Here is an 18,649-nt window from a genome sequence, read left to right on the forward strand (position 1 = left end):
AAGATGCAGGCTTTGGAGCCGGCATCCTGATGTCAGGGTTATCAGAGACCCTCCCATAATGAGTCATGCTTTTGGTACTTCTGTGCATCTGGAGAGATGAAGAGGAAGGCAAGATTAGATCTTACTTGCCCATTTTCTTTCCTCGAGTTCCTCCAGACCAGTTCATTACTCACCTGAGGGCAGTTGAAAGAGCTGAGAGCAAGAGTACTTTTCATTATTGTAGTGTTGCCAACTTCTTAAAAGTTCAAATTCTGGTGTTAAGTGTTGTTGTTTCTTGTCCCTTGGTCTTGAGGGATGGTTCCCATTTTGCTTTGTTGATGAAATGCTTACCGGATGCAGACTGCAGGACCTTTTTTAGATAATAGAGCCTGGTACTAAATTTCCAGGTATAATTTAGCCAGCAGTGGCCAGCATTTAACAAAACACTGACCCAAGCCTATCTGGGTACCAGCACTGAATATCTGGGCACAACAGGAGTTATCCAGGTACTGCCGATATTCACTGGTGGTGCCCAAATAGTAATAGATAGCCTTTTTACTGTCCTAAGTTAACTGGATAGTTATCCAGGCAATGCTGCCGAATACTGGCAGTGCCCGTGTAACTCTTGACTCCACCCCTGAACTGCCCCGGCAAATAGCCAAATAGTGCTGCAGCAATTTGCCTGAATTTTCAGCGGCACTATTCGGTTATGTCCTACCAAAAATCTGGGTATGACCCTCTCCTACCCAGTTAAGTAGTGCTGAATGTTGGGCCATCTGTTATTTAATTGCACTTTGTTACATGTTATATAACCATTCTAAAGTGCACATTTATACACATAACTTGTAGAATGCTATAAATTATGCATGTATCACTGGCACGTGGCGCGAGCACTTACCAGTTGTATGGCCGACATGTGCCCACGCCCAAATTATAGGCATGTATTTCACCACGAACATCAGTACTCTATAAGGGAAAATAAGCACCATGTAGGTGCAGTTCTATAGAATTATCCTGTAATTGTCCTAATTAGACAGGTTTAGTTATTGTATTGGTTGGTTTATTTTAACCTGAAACCGTGTCAAGGTAAGGCATGTAGAGCTTTCTATGGTTAAATATACTGCACATAAGTCCTTGTAATTTGGTTTGTTTCTTTTGTCGCTGTAGGTCTGTGGGCTGTCCGTACTCTGATATCAATCTGAGTAGAGAGAACGCCTTACCGGACCGGCTCAGTGGTGAAAAACCATTATCCAGCAGTAACATGCAGAAGCCCAAAAGGCTAGAGATGCCAGCACCTCCCATAGACCCACAGCCAGACTCTCCACAGTCCAAGTAAGCCTACATCTTGTCTCTGTTCTTGGATCTTTCTTTAATTGTGTCTATTTATTGCATTTGTATGCCACATTTTCCCACCTATTTGCAGGCTCAATGTGGCTTACATAGTTTTATTAACATTGTCAACAGTGTCAACACTGAAAATCTATTTTTGTTAAATGCAGCTAAATAAAATACCTCTTGTGGAGGGTAATTTTATTACAGGGTGTGAAGGCTACATAAGCACTTAGTTTTAATGTAGTTTATAAATACATAACATATATACTCAAATATAAACCCATTTGAATATAAACCAAGATAAAATTTTGCCCCTAAAGAAATGAGAGGGGGAAATATTAACTCTAATATAAACCATGGGGTTTATATTCCAGTATTCTTCCCCTTCCTCCCTCATGCTGTGTCTCCTCTTCTACTGCCACTGCTTCCCCACCCCCCCCAACCAGAAAAGCTCCCACTTCCCCTTCCCTCCCTCCCCTTGAAAAGACAAGGCTTCCGCTTCCTTCTCTCCCCCCCCAAAGACCTTACTCTACCACCCTGATGGTCTAGTGATGAGTTGGGGCAGGATTGATACCTACTCGCTTCTGCCAATATAAATGCATATTTGGCATGATGCTGAACATATAAGTGGTTTTTGAATATTGAATCATGGAATGTTTCCCCAGCATTTAGGTTACTATTTTCTCAGCTCCCCAACCCAACTGACCTCTCCAGTACCAATATAGTTGCTTCCTTTCATATGCTGCTTTTATAATCTTTCTTTGGAGAGGCCCATCAGTGGAGTAACTTGTCAACCTGTGCACTGATTGGGACACAATTTGTTTGTTGTGATTTGGTTAGAAAATCTACTGTGGCGGACGGTGAGGGGTCAGGTGGCAGTAGCATCCACAGCCTGTCAGAGCAGTCTGAAAACAGTCAGGACAAGGACTGGCCCGATGAGGAGCCCTTGCTCGACAGCAAGCTGAAGTCTAGGAAGTAAGTGTAACCCTCTTTCAGGGGGAAACTTTGCTTCTTGTCTGTATGGCAACATTCACAAGCATCCCTGCTAATCTTACTACTACTACTATTTAGCATTTCTATAGCGCTACAAAGCGTACGCAGCGCTGCACAAACATAGAAAGACAGTCCCTGCTCAAAGAGCTTACAATCTAGTAGACAAAAAAATAAAGCAAACAAATCAATTAATGTGTAGAGGAAAGAGGAGAAGAGGGTAGGTGGAGGCGAGTGGATACAAGTGGTTACGAGTCAAAAGCAATGTTAAAGAGGTGGGCTAATCTCATGAGGAATATTTTATTTATAGTTTAGTGTTTCATAAATTTTAGGGCACAGATACTTGCATATATACACACAGAATGGTTCATCTGCATGTCTATTTCCACCATGGATTTTAAATCATAGACATTGGCTACTCCTTTGTAATATACCCAGTGTTAATGCATATTCACTCTGGATTTATGTTTGCAGGGTTGGCCACTCGCATACCTACATACGGCTCCAACTTGTGAAGCAGGAAGATGATGGGAAAGGTTGGTTGTTAGAAAAAGGGATATTGGTTATATTTGTGAAAATCTATTCTCATCTGGAACAAGAAGTTAACCTGTTAAGGTCTTGGAGGAGAATATTCCTTTCCTTATCGTATATGCCAGATTAGTCCAAACTAGTGGATTATGTCCTCCTGCCAGCAGATGGAGACTGAGAAAAATGCTCAGAACTGACTTCACTCCCTTTATAGTGATCTGCTGTAGCCTTGGTCCTTCACTCATGAGCAGTGGCAAGGTATCTTCCTCCCAAGTATGGTTATGGAGCAGCTGTAATACAAGGGAGCCAGCACCAGGTTGTCATTTCCATTCTTTCTTAACTGCAGTTGGCTAGAGATTTGTTTCCCCAATAGAGGTCAGGAATCTGGGGCCACACTAGCAGAGGAGAGTACTAGGACCAGCAGATTTTATTTTTGGTTCACATGCTAACCATTTTAGTCTGATCAGCATGCCATAGCAGTTGCAGGCTTAGGTAGTCCTCCTATGCCTCCCTGCACCAATTAGCTACTGTGCTTATCTCCAGGAAATTGAGTCAAGATATAATGGCTCCATCTTCTGAGGGTCATTGTCCCATTTCTGCCAGTCTGTCCTTTCCCGTTTCATCCGTGAGGACAGCTGTCAATATAGGTCATGGCAGGACCATCCGTTTTTAAGTTTAATTGAGGGCTGACTGATTTGGATCATTTGGTATGTTGATATGTCCCAATAAGGCATCAATTCCAGAGTAATTAAAGAGATGATTGCTTTTGTCTCCTTCAGGAAGAGTGCAGGTGTTAGGGTCTGGTGAGTCCACTTAGGCAGAGTTAGTCTGTCTGGAGGAGAATAGCAGAATGTCGTCCTGGCCTTCATTCAGTTCTTTCTGCTCTGACCACATCAGTGTGGATGTGCAAGCTGAGCGAGAGAGAGAGACCAGGGTTGGGAGCAGGAGTTTGGGTGGAGCTTGCTTCTCTCCCAATCTGGATTGGTCTGGCTTGGATGATAAGGGTGGGGGGGGGGGTGAAATTTAAACTTACCTGTGCATTTTGTTTCTTTTAGGCCTGCCAGACTAGTCTATAACCCATCCAGAGCAGCCACAGTGATTGAGGGTTCTCACATGGTCAGATTCAGAACATAAGAACTACCATACTGGGTCAAACCAAAGGTCCAGAAAGCCCAATATCTTGTTTCCACTAGTGGCCAATCCAGACCACAAATACCTGACAGAATCCCAAAAAGTTGATCCATGCTGCTGAGCCCAAGAGATAAGCAGTGGCATTCTCCACATCTTGTCCAAACCTTTTTTTTTTAAACCCAGATATACTAACTGTTTTTACCACATCGTCAGGCAACAAATTTCAGTGGCTTAATTATGCACGGAGTGAAATGTTTCTCCGATTTGTTTTAAAAATGTGCTGCTTAGGAGCGTCATGGTGTATCCCCTAGTCTTTATACTTTTTGAAAGCGTAAAGAATCGATTTGTGTTTATTCTTTCCACTTAACTCATTTTTATAGATCTCTATCATATCTCCACTCAGCCTGCTTTTCTCCAAGTTGAAGAGCCTAATCCCTTTAACCTTTCCTCATAGGGGAGTTGTCCCATCACCTTTATCATTTTGGCTTTCCTTCTGTTATCTTTTCTGTCATCCAGTGGATTGTTAATTTTTATGTTAATTAGACTGCTTGTACCTTTTTTTTATAGGATATTATCTCGTCTTTGAGTCATTGAACAAGGATTGATGTTTTTGACTGCATCAGGGTTGTTAAAACAATTGCCTTCAGTTGTCTTAGCTTTGATAGGGTGCACCAGCCATAAGGACAATAAAGTCAATTTTGAATTTTTAACTCTGTCTCTCGTCTCAGAGACAGAATTTAACTCCTCTATTGGGTAAACAAATCTCCAGCCACACTGCAGTTAAGAAAGAATAGAAAGCCATGACATAACTCGCTTGTCTGAACTGGTCTGGCAAGAGTAAAATAAAGAAAATTAATAGTTAAGTTTACATTTCACCTTATTCAGCTAAGAACCTGGGACCTGTATGTATTGGGACACCAGTGCCACCCTCCCAACCTTACTACTACTCCCCTCTCTCCTCTTTGGCAGGACATTGTTGACAATGTGCACTGTGGGAATGTTGAAGTGTGTGCAGCTCCTTTATTTTGTAGTACGTATGTGGCAGTGCTGTGAGTTGAGGCACGAGGATTGCTGGAGGAGCAGTGAATGCATTCTGTCCTTCAGCCACTCTGTAGCACAAACTGTTAGCCACGTCTTGCACTGAGAGTGGATTATCAAGGCTGGATGGGGAACACTATTGACTCAATCAGTACTGCTGCTACCTCGGTGGGACCTAGGCCCAGCTTCTTCTGTGGGGGAAAGAGCAAAGGGAGAGAAGAACCAGAGAGTCCATACTGCCTGCACAATGAGCTTTTCAAGTAGCTGTAGGGGTACTATACTATACTAGAAGTAAGTGTCTTATATTCTGCAGTATCTCTAAAATGATTTGTTGCGGGTTACGTAGAAAGAGACAACCTCAATGAGGTGGAATTACATGGCATAGACAAAATTCAAAAAAAGATAATAGAATTACGTCCTCAATCCAAATCGGTAAACATATAAGTCTTCGAACACTTTCTAAATAAAAAACAAGAATGAGAGCATCTGATAAAATTTGGTAATCAATTACAGATTTTAACAACCATGTTATTTAAAAGAGGACTCAGAATATTTTTTTTCAACTAAATTCCTCTATAACTTGAAAATGCCATTGTTAAAAATTGAACATTCTGAACAGCCTTACAGCATTCAGCAGAGAACAATACCTCATTACACGCACTGAATTTTGTCCTGCAAAGGATTTTAAAAACATGTACGCAAAAATTTACTCATCTTAAAAATCAACCTGGCTGACGTATTCTGGAATAGTTGTAATCTTTTCAGTAACTTCACAGCAGTACCTCCATATAAAGTTACAATAGTCCAAATAAGGTTCAGTATTACTTGAGCAATACTTCTGAAACTACGAACACTAAAGGATGAACGAATAGCCCTCAATTGAAGCAGCTGAAAATTAAACGTTTTAGCAAGAACATTTATCTGATCTTCCAAAGTGAGACTTGAGTTTAATATCACACCTAAGATTGGATTTATTTTCAATTTTTAGAAACTCCCCAGTAGCAAGCTGTAAAGATTTCTGAGAAAGAGAATCAAAGTCCCCAAACCATATCATCTTACGTTTTGTCTATTAATCTTCAAAACGTTCTTTTGGGGCCATGAATCAACCAAAGAAATATTCTTTATCAACATTTCACTGGTATTCTCAAAAGTATCCAAGGCAGAACATAGAAGAAAGATATGAGCAAAAGACATTACTGATATGCCTAAAGAGGTCAGAACCTCTCCCAATGGTCTCAAATAGACATTGAATAACAAGCAGAAAAGTAGTGACCCCTGCGGGACCCGTCAACCAGAACTGCCCTATTCTTCTGAATTTTATATGATCTTCAAAAATTCCTCAAACCACTTTATCACTATACTCTTAATACTTAATTCACTGAGCTTGTAAAGCATGAAAGAATGATCTACTGCATCGAGGCTGCTGAGATATCGAACTGTCTGTCCACTTCTACTCAAGATATCCTTAAATCTCTGTAGTCAAAATGAACTAACTAAATAAATAGATTTCGATTTCCAGTGCTGGATTTACACTCTGTCCCATTCCCATTTCTTTTTATCTTTTAATTAAAAATACTTACATAATCACAGTGCGTTATTGGGCGATATGAGCTGGCAATCCAACTGATGACACCAAGGGCCAAGATGCTATTCTTCCAGCCCACAAGCTGATGTCTAATTGATTTGCTGTATGTTTTCAGGCAGTATAGTACAATAACTTGTTAGTTCCACAAGGTGGCCACTGATGTATTCATTTATAGCCAGTTGCTTGAACACTTTGTTTTAAATTTTTATGGATAGTTTCCTTCTCTTCCTCCACAATTGGAACCAAACTTCATTGGGCTGTGGTGCCAGAAGCCTTGATATGCAGCTACTTATGGTTCCTGGTCACCATCATATGCCTGTTCCCAACTCTACTCATGTGTTACAATGTTAGTCCTTCACTGTGGTCCTCAACCTGTGCCTCCCAGCTAATTTGGACCCTAAGGCTGGTCACTAGATGTCTCCACCCAGGGACTAAGCGTGCTGCCTTCAGGACATCCTCACCCCTGGTTCCCAAGGTCTCCACATGGAAGTGCACGTGCTGACTCTGTTTTCTGGAAGCTGCATTGGACTCCATAAAGGACCAGCCAGCATCATACAATTGAAACCACAACATGGCTTCAACACATTATGGTAATTAGGACATGGCTTTCAAGGCACATTGCTTGTCCAGTCACCAGACCAGCCTTTTGAGTTTTTTCCTACTAGAAATCTATTTACTGCATTCATGCAACAGCTTATCAACATTCTATTGTTGTTCATGGCATGGTACAATTACAGGTCAACAGAAAGAATGTATAAAAAGTAAATACAATACCCTCCCATAGTGTAAATTAAAACAATGGTTACAAAAATGTCTTTGATTTTGATTCTTGTAAATAAAAAAAAAAATAATAATATATATATACACGTTCGCAAACACACACACCTCTAAAGCAGGTTTCAGGAACAATGGAAATTCATAGCTGGTTTAATGTGAAGTTGATTAGAGATTGGTGTGGATTTGTTCAGTTAATGTTTGACACGCACAGAAATTTTCTTGGTTTCATCTGGTCTCTGTCAGAGAGAGGAACAGAGTTTAAACATTGAGAAAATATTTAGATGTGATTATATTTTATACTGTGTTAGTATTGCGCTATATTGTATATTTTCTGTCGTCTTTGATACATTTGTATTTGTTCGTCGAGTTGACCAGGCCTATTTGGATTTCATTTAGGGGTGTCGTTATCAATGTGGGCTACCATTAAAACATATTATTTTACCACATGTCCCATTTTATGCAATGAGACCTAGTTACTAGTGTCTGGGGTTAACAGTGAAATAAAACATCTTAATGATCGCCCACATTGTTAACTTCCTCCCTTACTGATTTTAATTGCTACTGAAAGGTGTGAACAAAATCCCAATAATTTATATCTATATATTTTGATTACACAATATATAATTTTTTGTTGGTTTTTTTTTAAATGTATTTTACTTGTTACGAACCACATTAGATGGTCCTTTTAATGGACTAGAAGGGTATTATGTGAACTCTGGATTGGATTGCTGCACTTTTAAGTTTAGTGGGCCAGTGTACTGTCTTGCTGAAAGATTAGACCTGATTTGCGAACGATGTGTACTGTTTTGAGAGAGCCCTGGAAAGATGGCAAGGCAAGAGGTTCTTGCTTACATTTTGCCTGTCTGGACCTGAGCTTGCAAGAGCACCATTAGCAGACAGGTGGCCAGCTATTACATGGAACATTGCCAACTCTGTACTTGTGGATATGTTGTTACAAACAGTATTGCTAACAACAAAGGATCTCATGGGCAGCTATTGATTGAAGCTTCCAATCTCAGGTTTTTCTTCTTCAAGATTATTATTGCCATTCACACTGGTTGTGGAATATAAAGGGGTGTGAGGGGATGATGCTTTTTCTTTTTTGGTGACTGAATGATGATGATCTCTCTTTCACTCTCTTATCTTCCAGATTCAGAGTTCAGTTTGCAGCAGGCCCTCCATCAGTCTGTTTTTATGTCTTCTCTGTCACCAAATCCAACTCATAGGGTGCACCTTTGCTGGGAGCAGCACTGTAGACTGCTGCCCGAAGTCTCCGGCTTCACTGCCAGGAATGTGGCAAAGTGGACGGTGGAAGAGGTAGGGTCTTCTGCTCTGTCTACTTGTCTCATTAGTTTGTGTAAATAAGACTATTGTTTTTATGGGGGTTTTTTTTTTTTTTTTTTCATTTTTGCAATCTTGTTGAAAAGTTAGGCTAACACCAGTAAGGCTTCACAGTGCAGCCTGTTAATATAGAGACCTAAATCTCTAGAGCCAGAAGACCCAGATTCCAACCCTACTTTTAATTTTGCTAAAGTTCTAAAGCATTAGTTACTGGGAGGGAAAAACAGCCACTTGATCCCTGGGCTAGATATCACATAGGGAAAATCCAATAATGCACAGCTTTGCTGGCTCATATCTAAGCAGTATTTGAGCACCATCCCCCCTTCCTTCAGTTTATGAGCAAGTTGTTGGATCTGTTTTCTGATTCGTATGACGACACTGTAGCTGTACACATAGTATCTGTGACCTGGCTGCTGTATAAGTGTTGTGCTCTTTTATTCTTGCTAGTGTAGACAGCAAAACCACACCTTAGCATTCCTTATTGTCGCTCTCTATATTGACTTTGGTTCACTTTTCCTACTGCACATTGTAGGTGGCTAACTTTGTTCAGCGTTTACCCGGCTGCAAAGAACAAGCAGCCATCTTCAAAGACGAGGTAAGCAACACTATTTGGCATAATTAACAGAAGGTAAGAACCTGTGGGAGCCAGGTAAGATGTCTTGTAATTTCCATTACAGTCGTGATGGATGACATATATAACCTGATACTAATGTTGTATTACCACGTGGTATTCAAAATATTCTGCTTCAAACAACTGCTGCTGTTGTAAATCACACTTGTTTATTCTTAATTTTATTAAGAGGACCTCAAATCTTCCCGGCTTGGCTGTTCTATTCAGAACTCATTTGCATGATATTTTCTTACATGCGCTCAAGCTGTTTTCTGAAAGTATTTATTATCACTGGTCCTGTATTTGCTATCAAAATCTTTCAGAGGTCAGGATTCTAAATCACTGAAAAAAACTCCCACTCAGGAATCGGTTTTTCTCCCGAGTGGGAGTTTTTTTCAGTGATTTAGAATCCTGACCTCTGAAAGATTTTGATAGCAAATACAGGACCGGTGATAATAAATACTTTCAGAAAACAGCTTGAGCGCATGTAAGAAAATATCATGCAAATGAGTTCTGAATAGAACAGCCAAGCCGGGAAGATTTGAGGTCCTCTTAATAAAATTAAGAATAAACAAGTGTGATTTACAACAGCAGCAGTTGTTTGAAGCAGAATATTTTGAATACCACGTGGTAATACAAGAATTAGAATATTTCACCAGTGGTCCCTATCTAGGCATTATTGTGGTTTAACACAATGTATAACCTGATGCAATTAGAGTCAGAAAACAGCAAGGCAATTGGTTCGCCAAATCCAATGTGGAAAATAAAACAGTGAGGCAGACCTGGCCATGTTTCGCCAGTACAAGAATGGTTGCACAGGGTTTTTTAATTTTTTTGAGTTTGTTCCCAGAATTTAGCTTTCTATGTTCTTATAGCCACACCAGCCTGGTTTATTTTGAAGTTTTTATCAGCTGGTGACCTATTGCCCCTGACGCAGCCATTCTTGTGCTGGCAAAACATGGCCACGTTGGGCATTTTATGTTGAATACCTGGAGCTTTTAATCCTATATAATAAAACTCACCCTCAACGTTCTGAGGACAGTGACGTCACTGTCACTTCCTTCCAGAACGGTTCGTAAGACCATGGTGGTGAAGCCACCGAAATCGCCCAGGCTAGGGGCCCTGCCCTCGTGTCAAACGTCATGACGTCAAGGGTGGAGCAATGGCGTTCGGTGCGTCCAAGAGGTGCGGAATGCGGAGCAGTGCCGTCAGAACAACGAAGGGGTCCGTAGGTAGGTAGGGAGGGAGAAGGGGGCGACGAAGGGGTTGATAGGTAGGGAGGGAGGGAGGGAGAAGGGGGGGTTGGGGAGGAAAACCTTGCTAGCGCCCGTTTCATTTGCTCCTGAAACGGGCCTGTTTTACTAGTCTACTAATAAAGACTTCCTCATTGTTTTATTTTCTAAGTTGATGCAGTTGATATCACTTATCGTGCTGATTGGCTAAGAGGATCATGAAGGTGAAATAGGAAAGACAGTCTAGGTTCAAGGAGCATAAGGCTCAGCATTCTTAAGCCACAGAGAGAGCATTCTAGAGGAGAGTCCTGAGCAGTGATGATAGTAGATAATGCTGGCTGTGTTTCATCCTGAAAGGCAGGTGCTACTGTACTTTCAGTAACCTCATTTTCCTTTGAACTCACAGCAGATAGATGGCGAAGCCTTCCTCTTGTTGACACAGACAGATATTGTCAAAATCCTGAGTATCAAGCTGGGTCCCGCACTGAAGATTTATAATGCTATTCTAATGTTCAGAAATGCAGAAGAGGACTGAGAGAGAGAAAAATAATTGCTGAACACAGGGAAGGGCTAGGATCAGGGAAAAAAAAGCACATCCAGGACCAAGCAGACTTCCATTCCAAGGACTCAACAATTGCATCATTGGAAACAGGATACTCTGAGCTGATCTGTAACGAATGATGGGTGGAAAACAAAACACGTGCCACTGCCTTAAAAAGGGGGAATCAAACTTCTTGGACCAGAGGATGAATTTGGAGTCTACCTTATGAAATTTTGCTCTTTTGAGACTTAAAAGATTTTCCAGTTCTTAAGGAAAGTCAGGCTGAGATTTGAAATAGGTGGGTTTACTGAAGGTCCAACACTTCTTTCTGACCTCATGGTAGTAGCATCAGTAAAGGGCTGATATTTTTTTATGCCACCAACTCTTCAAAGTATAAAACTGAAAAGCATTAAAAAGGGTTTTGAACACAGCTTGCTGCACTTTCTATGACTTGGAAAGGCCTGATGACCTGCGTCCAGATTGGTTTACACAATGCTGCATGGTGAAAACAAATAAAAAATGAAACAAAAGAAGAAAAGCAGTCATGACCTAGTGTGTTGAATGGCATATGGCAGAAACAGATTCCTAGTGATTCTCAGACTGCTCCAGTGAGGCACAAGGACACCATTACATATGCGGTGATAAAGCCACAGTCCCATATAGGATGACAGATGTCTGGAAGTTTTGGTTGAGCAGTATAACTGAACATCCTCAGAATAAAATGGTCAATAAAATCCTTCGTCTTCAGCCAGCCTGGTTATAATCATTGCTCAGGATGCTCTGTGTGTTTTTTTTTTTTGTTTTTTTTTATAGAGGCCAGCAATTCCTCTGTCTTCTGCTATCAATGTAAAAACTGCACAGAAGGCTACATCTTGGGTCTCCACAGGCATCTGTGCCTTATAGTTGTCTGGGCCGGCACACACTATATGTGTACATTCCAAGCTGATTTGCTCGATATATTTTAAACCCGAGTGCCTCGGATAAGATAGACTTTTAGGATGCAAAAGTGAGGAAAAATTTTAATATTTTTTTTTTTTTTGTGTGGCAAGAAAGTGGAGTGGTGGAGTGTCCCTAATTCAAAAAGAACAGTCTTGTCTACCCTACCTAGCAGGAAAGCAGAGTTTTATAGATCTTTAAGTGACCAAAGCACTGACTTGTCTAGATTGTGTCGCACATCCAGTTTTATCTGGCAATTTTTTTTCTTTTATAATAATTTAATAGCGACATGGCTGGTTTGGTTGCAAGAAGGCCTAGTGTTTCATTGAGGCCAACTTTTCCTTTATTGCCTAACTGGTGTCTCTACAGGTAATCCAGGAGAAGCTGGGAAAAACATTGCAGCTGTAGCCCATTTTTGAGATTCCTGCTCATCCCTCAGACATGGAAATCAGCATAAAATTGCAGACTAGCACTTGATTGGAGAAGTATTAAATTGCATCAGTTTTGAAGGTCTGAAACATCAATACTGGTCAGATTGCAAATTAACCTATTTGTAGTGTATTTATAACCCTTAAATCTGGGTATCCTGAAACCCAGAACTGTTTTGAGGAGAGGGAGGATCTCTGAAGTACTGCATTAACTCGGGCTGGAAGAATGTACTTGACTTGACAAGAGGATCTCTCGTGTCCATGAACACAGAGTACTGACACATCGTTTCCAGTCATCTTACTAGGCGAAAGCTGCAGCTCTCTTCTGCTTATACAACTTTATGTGTACAGTGCTGCTGGGAATAGAACAGTCCCCTCTCTGATGCTACAATCTATCATATGATAATGTGCTTCCACTCCAGGGAACAAAATTGCACTGAGAGTGTGGGTGTAAGGGCGATACAGCCTTTCAGCAGCCTTGCCAAGCTGAAGTGGTACATCTGGAAATAAGTTTAAGTGACAAGATGAATTTTAATTGTCACCAATTTTTCTGTTTCTCTCAATTCTATACGTCATGAACATATGTTAACAGTGTGGGCCACAACACTCTTGAAAGTGACTTTATCTAACCTGCAGAAATGTCTTTTTTCTGCGAATTAAAATGCCTTGAACTGGAGCTCTGTACAAAGCAGTACAAGTGGGTGGAGGGTTTCTTACAGTGGTTTTTACGGGGTTTTTTATTTTTTATTTTTACTATTTTTACTTTATTACTTTAAAAAAAACTTATACTTGAACTTTTACAGACAGCTATGTACTGTTAATAAATTACACATTTCCTTGCAAATATGAATAAAGTTAATTTAATAATGGTTTCAGAAATGGTCATTCGTTATTTAACTTGTATTTATCAGGCTTATAGTTATGGGCGTTATAAATATTTTCCTGGACAAAGGCAGTGCTGAGGGTGTTCTCAGGACATCCATACCATACCATATTTATTTATATTCCACCTAAAACTGAAAGCTTGTAGAGATAAAATACAGCCATCGTAAAAAAAAAAAAAAAAAAAGAGCTAAACATTATAATTGCACAAAAATAATACAAAGCTCGCTTGCTTAGTTATTTGAAATTATTTACCACTTTTCTGAAGAAATTCACCCAAGGTGGTTTATAACTCAGACATAGGCAATAAACAATTACAGCAGCAAAAATATTCAAATAACAGCACACACTATGGTGTACTATTGCATCACAGCACCCATACGAGTACCGACCCAAAATCCCATTAATGTCACATCAATAAATTCAATTTATTTATTCATTTAAAAACTTAGATTTGGCTCAATCTACATATTTATACATTAGAACACGTAACCAAGACGAAAAACGATTTAAGAATGCAGGACAATGAGAGCAGTAACTCGGATATCATTATCATAACCTGCAAATTAGCCAGATATTAATTTAAAGCAAAATTATCTGGTCATTACTCAGGGAAAGCTTTTTAAAATAAGTATGGGTTCCTTGTACTAAGGTGCGCTAATGGATTTAGCACATGCTAATAATTAGTATGCACTAAATGATAAGACACCCATTATATTCCTATGGGCATCTTATTTAGCGCAGTAAAAGGAGCCCTATGTCTTTAGTTGTTTACTAGATGAGGCCAATTCTACTTGAAACTCTCTATGAGTAGCCTACTGGTTAGTACAATGGGCTTTGATCCTGGTGAACTGGGTTCGATTCCCACTGTAGCTCCTTGTGACTGGGCAAGTCACTTAACCCTCCATTGCTCCAGGTACAAAATAAGTGCCTGTATATAATATGTAAACCGCTTTGAATGTAACCACAGAAAGGCGATATATCGTCCCATTCCCTTTCCCCTGTTGAATTGTGGATGTCATAACTATGAACCTGCCACCTGAAAAAAAAAATTGTGTGTAATTCATGTAAACGTAAAAGAAGGCACGTCCAGTAAGCTGTTCCTTGCTAAGTGCAAATTTGCAGGGTGTGATAAGTTTTCAGGGTGGCTGCTATGATAAATGGTGTTTCGATATTCAAGACCTTGTGAATCAATTAAAAAAAAAAAAACTCTGAACTGAATTTTCCATATCACAGGGAGCGAGTGAAGAGCAAATAAGACAGGCATCATATTTTGGGCATCATGTCGCCAGTCTCACTGCGACATTCTTACCAACCTGTAATTCACTGAATTTTCCATATCACAGGGAGCGAGTGAAGAGCAAATAAGAAAGGCATCATATTTTGGGCATCATGTAGCCAGTCTCACTGCGACATTCTTACCAACCTGTAATTCACATGGAACATAAAGTGATAACCGTAGACACAAAGAGTTAGAATAACCAAAATGTGGCATAATTACCCTTTGGATCACTAGTATAAAATTTTCAGGGGATAAAAAATATTCCCGTAGTCTCCCCAAGTCAGTTTTAAAAATGGCAAGTGTGAATATAAAGTTAATGAAGAATCTAGCAACACGCCTACATAGTGAACCTCCTTAAGTATTGGTACAGAACACCTATTAACAGGACGTTTGTAGGCAGGTTCCTGTTTTTGATCTAAATACCTGCATCATACCTAACATCTAACTGAAAACAATTTGCTGTCATCCATTGTGTTATGATTATAATACAAAGGTTCAAATGCTCAAGCGCTGAATTTGCTAAAGTTTCTACCGGAAAGAAAAATTGTAGATCATCAGGATAAAGTTTGTAATTCAAACCTAAACGGGATAACAGTTTACAAATTGGAATCATATAAACAGCAAGTCAATGGTCACACCAGACTCTGAATTGAAGAGTGTAATGGAAGCATCATTCCATCAATTAAGGGCTCTATGTCTGGTTTTACACAGTCTCTTCTCCCCAGCCACAGAACTTGAATAATTCGTTATCAATATTTAATTTCAATCAATGTATATTCATCTATTCCTTCATCCTTCTAAAACAAAGATTAACTTGTTCATCTGTACCAGCAAGTGCAGATAAGTCCATAAACCACTACTAAATGGACTTGGGAAAAATCCACAATTCCAGGAATAACATGTATAGAATGTTTGTACGTTTGAGAAGCTTGCCAGGTGCCCTTGACCTGGATTGGCCGCTGTCGTGGACAGGATGCAGGGCTCGATGGACCCTTGGTCTTTTCCCAGTGTGGCATTACTTATGTACTTATGAACCAAACATATCAGCATAAATATAAAAATCTACACTGAGATCTCTTAAGAACCACTCCTAGCAAGTTTATGTAGATACTAAAAATTATTGGTGATATTGGGAACATGGTTAAACTTTTAGGTGGCAATGCTGATCTGGTAACTTTATCCAGATAAGTCAGGTCAGCCAAATAGGTGTCCTGAAGCTAACACATTCAGGAGCATCTTTATCCGGTACAGCTGAATATTCTTCAGGTTCTTGAATATGGATCTCAGAATGAAGTGTGTGTTTCCTTTCTCAAGCTGACTGGAATGTTGTGGATCTACAGCATTTACACCATCCTTGGTGATGCCATATGCAACAGGTCACAAGATCTGTATGCAGAAACCCTGGAATTTGGGTTTAGGAGGCTGAATTGGTATTGGCGCAAATTCTGCTAGGCAGAATCCATATGCACAAAAAGCAGAAGCTTTGCAGGCTTACGTTTTAGGAGGAGTTTCACATTCCCTGATGGTGGTTATGAGATGAGTCTAGAAACTGAAGGAAATTAGTATACAAGTCTTCCGATCTGTAGTTACTTTCTCAGCCTGCCTCAAGCAAAGTGCAAGAGGGTAGATTTTAAGCTAAGGCTCCTGAATTCTGTGGCAGTTATGCATTGCCCATGTAGGACTTGATTTTATAATAGGATGTCTATGTGCCGCTTTTAAGATGTTTTTTCTCTTTTGAAAATAAAGCATCAAAGCACCAGATGAGCGTTTTTCACAGGAAAACGTCCAAGTTGTGATTTTCAAAACTCAGATTTGAGACAGTTTTCTCTGCATTTCGTCTAAATCGCAAGGGTCATGTTGTTTTGGGTGGGCCCAGAATTTGGATGTTTTCCTGGAATAATGGAACAAGATAAAAATGTCTGGAGCAAAAATTGGGATGTTTTTATCTGAACCTGTTTAATCACAATTAAGTCACAAAAAGTGCCCTGACCTGCTGACCACTGGAGAGATTAAGGCATGACACCCCCTCCCACCCTTCAAAGAAATGACCGTACATTCCAGACTGTGTGACCGCTTCAGATATTTTATCCATTCCTACTAGAGCAGCAAGCTGGTCCCAGGAGTAGGCTGTTGGTCAGTGCAGTGGACTGTATAGAAAGGGACCCAGATCCCTGTCCCACTCTAAACTAGTACACCTGTGGAAATTGTGAGCCTTCCAAAATCCACAAAATACCAATTGTACCTATAGATAGGAGACAGCTGCAGACCTGAGGGCTTTTGTAGTGGAGTCCAGTTAGATACAGTAGGTTTTTAGGTGTTCCTTGAGGACTCGCAATACGATGTTAAGGTGGGATTTGTACCTGGGTCCCTCTATTTGATGTCCACTGCACTGACCACTAGGCTGCCCCTCTGCTCTGATGTTTGTGGCCAGTTTACTAGGAATGGTGCCACAGCCATCTCTATGGCTTCTTTTTGTGCGTTTTTCTGTAGGACCTTTTTTTTTTTTTGTTACCTAAAGAAATATGTACCAAGCACAAAAACATCTGGAAATAAAATATTTTCAAAACAAAAAAAATAGACATTTTTCTCATTCAAAAACCTTATGTTTAGGATGAGAATTTTAGTCATTTTCAGCAAAGCTTCTACAATTGGACTTGAATGTCATATATAAAATGTCCTTCCATGTGAGAAATCCAAGGAGGCACTTATTTTAAATCTATTTTATAAACGCAACATAGGCACCCAAATCTAGCCCCAATAATGCAATAATGGTCGACACACAAAATATATACGTGCTCCAAAAAGACGTAAGTTTACTGCATGTACTCTACATTTGTACTTGCGTATTTGATAAAACATGCGTGTATATTGAAACTCCATCTCTGCTCTGCCCAAATTTTGCCCTTAGGCTTTACTCGTGGGAAAAGTTTTATAAAATTAGCCCTGTAACGATCAGACTTGGGAATTACTTGTGTAACATGTTTCTAAAAGAGCCTTGAGATCTGCGGGCCTCTCCTGAAGAGTCTTGCTGGGCAAGATAGGAAGCAGATGGTGATTGTTTCTTCAGTGTTTATTGGTTTGTTAAATGTACATTGTTAATGTGATGGGATGAGGGATAAACTGGGTACATTACACGTGACACAGTAGGTCAACAAAGGCAATATCTGATTTGAATTGATAGCCCATGAAACCAGGTGGTATTTGCCATCTAAAGCAAAGAATGTTTAGCAGTGTTCATTCACACACTTTATTTTTCCTCAATTGCTTTAATAGAACCAGTGGATTCTTAATGCAATAGTGTTAGCAAGGACAACTTGGATTTCCAAATCTGAGCTTAAAGTGAGTTACAAATCCAGGTATTGGAAAGTCTCTGCTTGAGGATTTGCAAGCTAAATGCATTAACTTAGGTAAGTTTTCGTATCGCAAGGGTTAATGTGATTAACGTGTGCTATGAATAAATAAAGTCCAATGGATAACAATGGGGCATGTACTAAATAAAATACATTAATATTTCTGTCTGAGGAAAGGGAGGGTGAAGTGATTCACCAAGATAACCAGGAATAGGATTTGAACCTTAGATTCCCTGATCCGAGTCTCACTAAGCTAACCACAAGGCTTCTACTCCATTCTGTTTTTATTCCAGTAAGTGAGTTCTTCACCCACAGAAAACTAGGGACTGTTTGGCTAACTGAAAAAAAGGAAATTGAGTTTGAAATAAACTGCCTCAGCATGAAAAAACCCTGCGAGTTCTTTATTTACAACTGCAATCTTGCAACAAATTGCAGTCTGCTAAGAGGGGGGAAAAAAGTCAATACCAAGATTTTCAACAAAGATGTAAACACAACAATGTAAGTACTGTTATGCAACTAGTTATTGTATCACCATGGTTTCCACAGCACAACTGCCAGGGTTGAGTACCTAAAATCAAGAGTCACATGATTAATGGCCTTCGTGATTATAAAATCTTTTATTTCAGTGACTTCAGTCTCTCTGGTTGATCGAAAGCTATTTTGCTCTTCGCATTTTGTTGCGAATAA

The 18,649-nt window shown here is 39.9% G+C and overlaps 1 protein-coding gene across 4 annotated transcripts in view; it reads left to right on the forward strand.

Moving 5' to 3' along the window:
* L3MBTL3 (L3MBTL histone methyl-lysine binding protein 3) overlaps positions 1 to 18,298 on the forward strand; it is a 91,909-nt gene extending 73,611 nt beyond the window's left edge. For 3 of the 4 annotated variants that reach the window (XM_030217865.1, XM_030217868.1, XM_030217866.1), the window contains 6 exons: positions 1,147 to 1,311; positions 2,152 to 2,286; positions 2,776 to 2,837; positions 8,511 to 8,677; positions 9,234 to 9,296; positions 10,950 to 11,080. In XM_030217865.1, the coding sequence (XP_030073725.1) occupies positions 1,147 to 1,311; positions 2,152 to 2,286; positions 2,776 to 2,837; positions 8,511 to 8,677; positions 9,234 to 9,296; positions 10,950 to 11,078 (721 nt within the window). In that variant the 3' untranslated portion in view covers positions 11,079 to 11,080. Of the gene's footprint in view, positions 1 to 1,146; positions 1,312 to 2,151; positions 2,287 to 2,775; positions 2,838 to 8,510; positions 8,678 to 9,233; positions 9,297 to 10,949; positions 11,081 to 17,885; positions 17,952 to 18,255 lie in introns of those variants that run through there. The other variant, XM_030217869.1, reaches the window with a different exon arrangement.
* Positions 18,299 to 18,649: the final 351 nt, after the last annotated feature.

The sequence above is a fragment of the Microcaecilia unicolor genome, chromosome 11 (genome assembly GCF_901765095.1).
Source record: "Microcaecilia unicolor chromosome 11, aMicUni1.1, whole genome shotgun sequence".
Classification (NCBI taxonomy): Eukaryota; Metazoa; Chordata; class Amphibia; order Gymnophiona; family Siphonopidae; genus Microcaecilia; species Microcaecilia unicolor.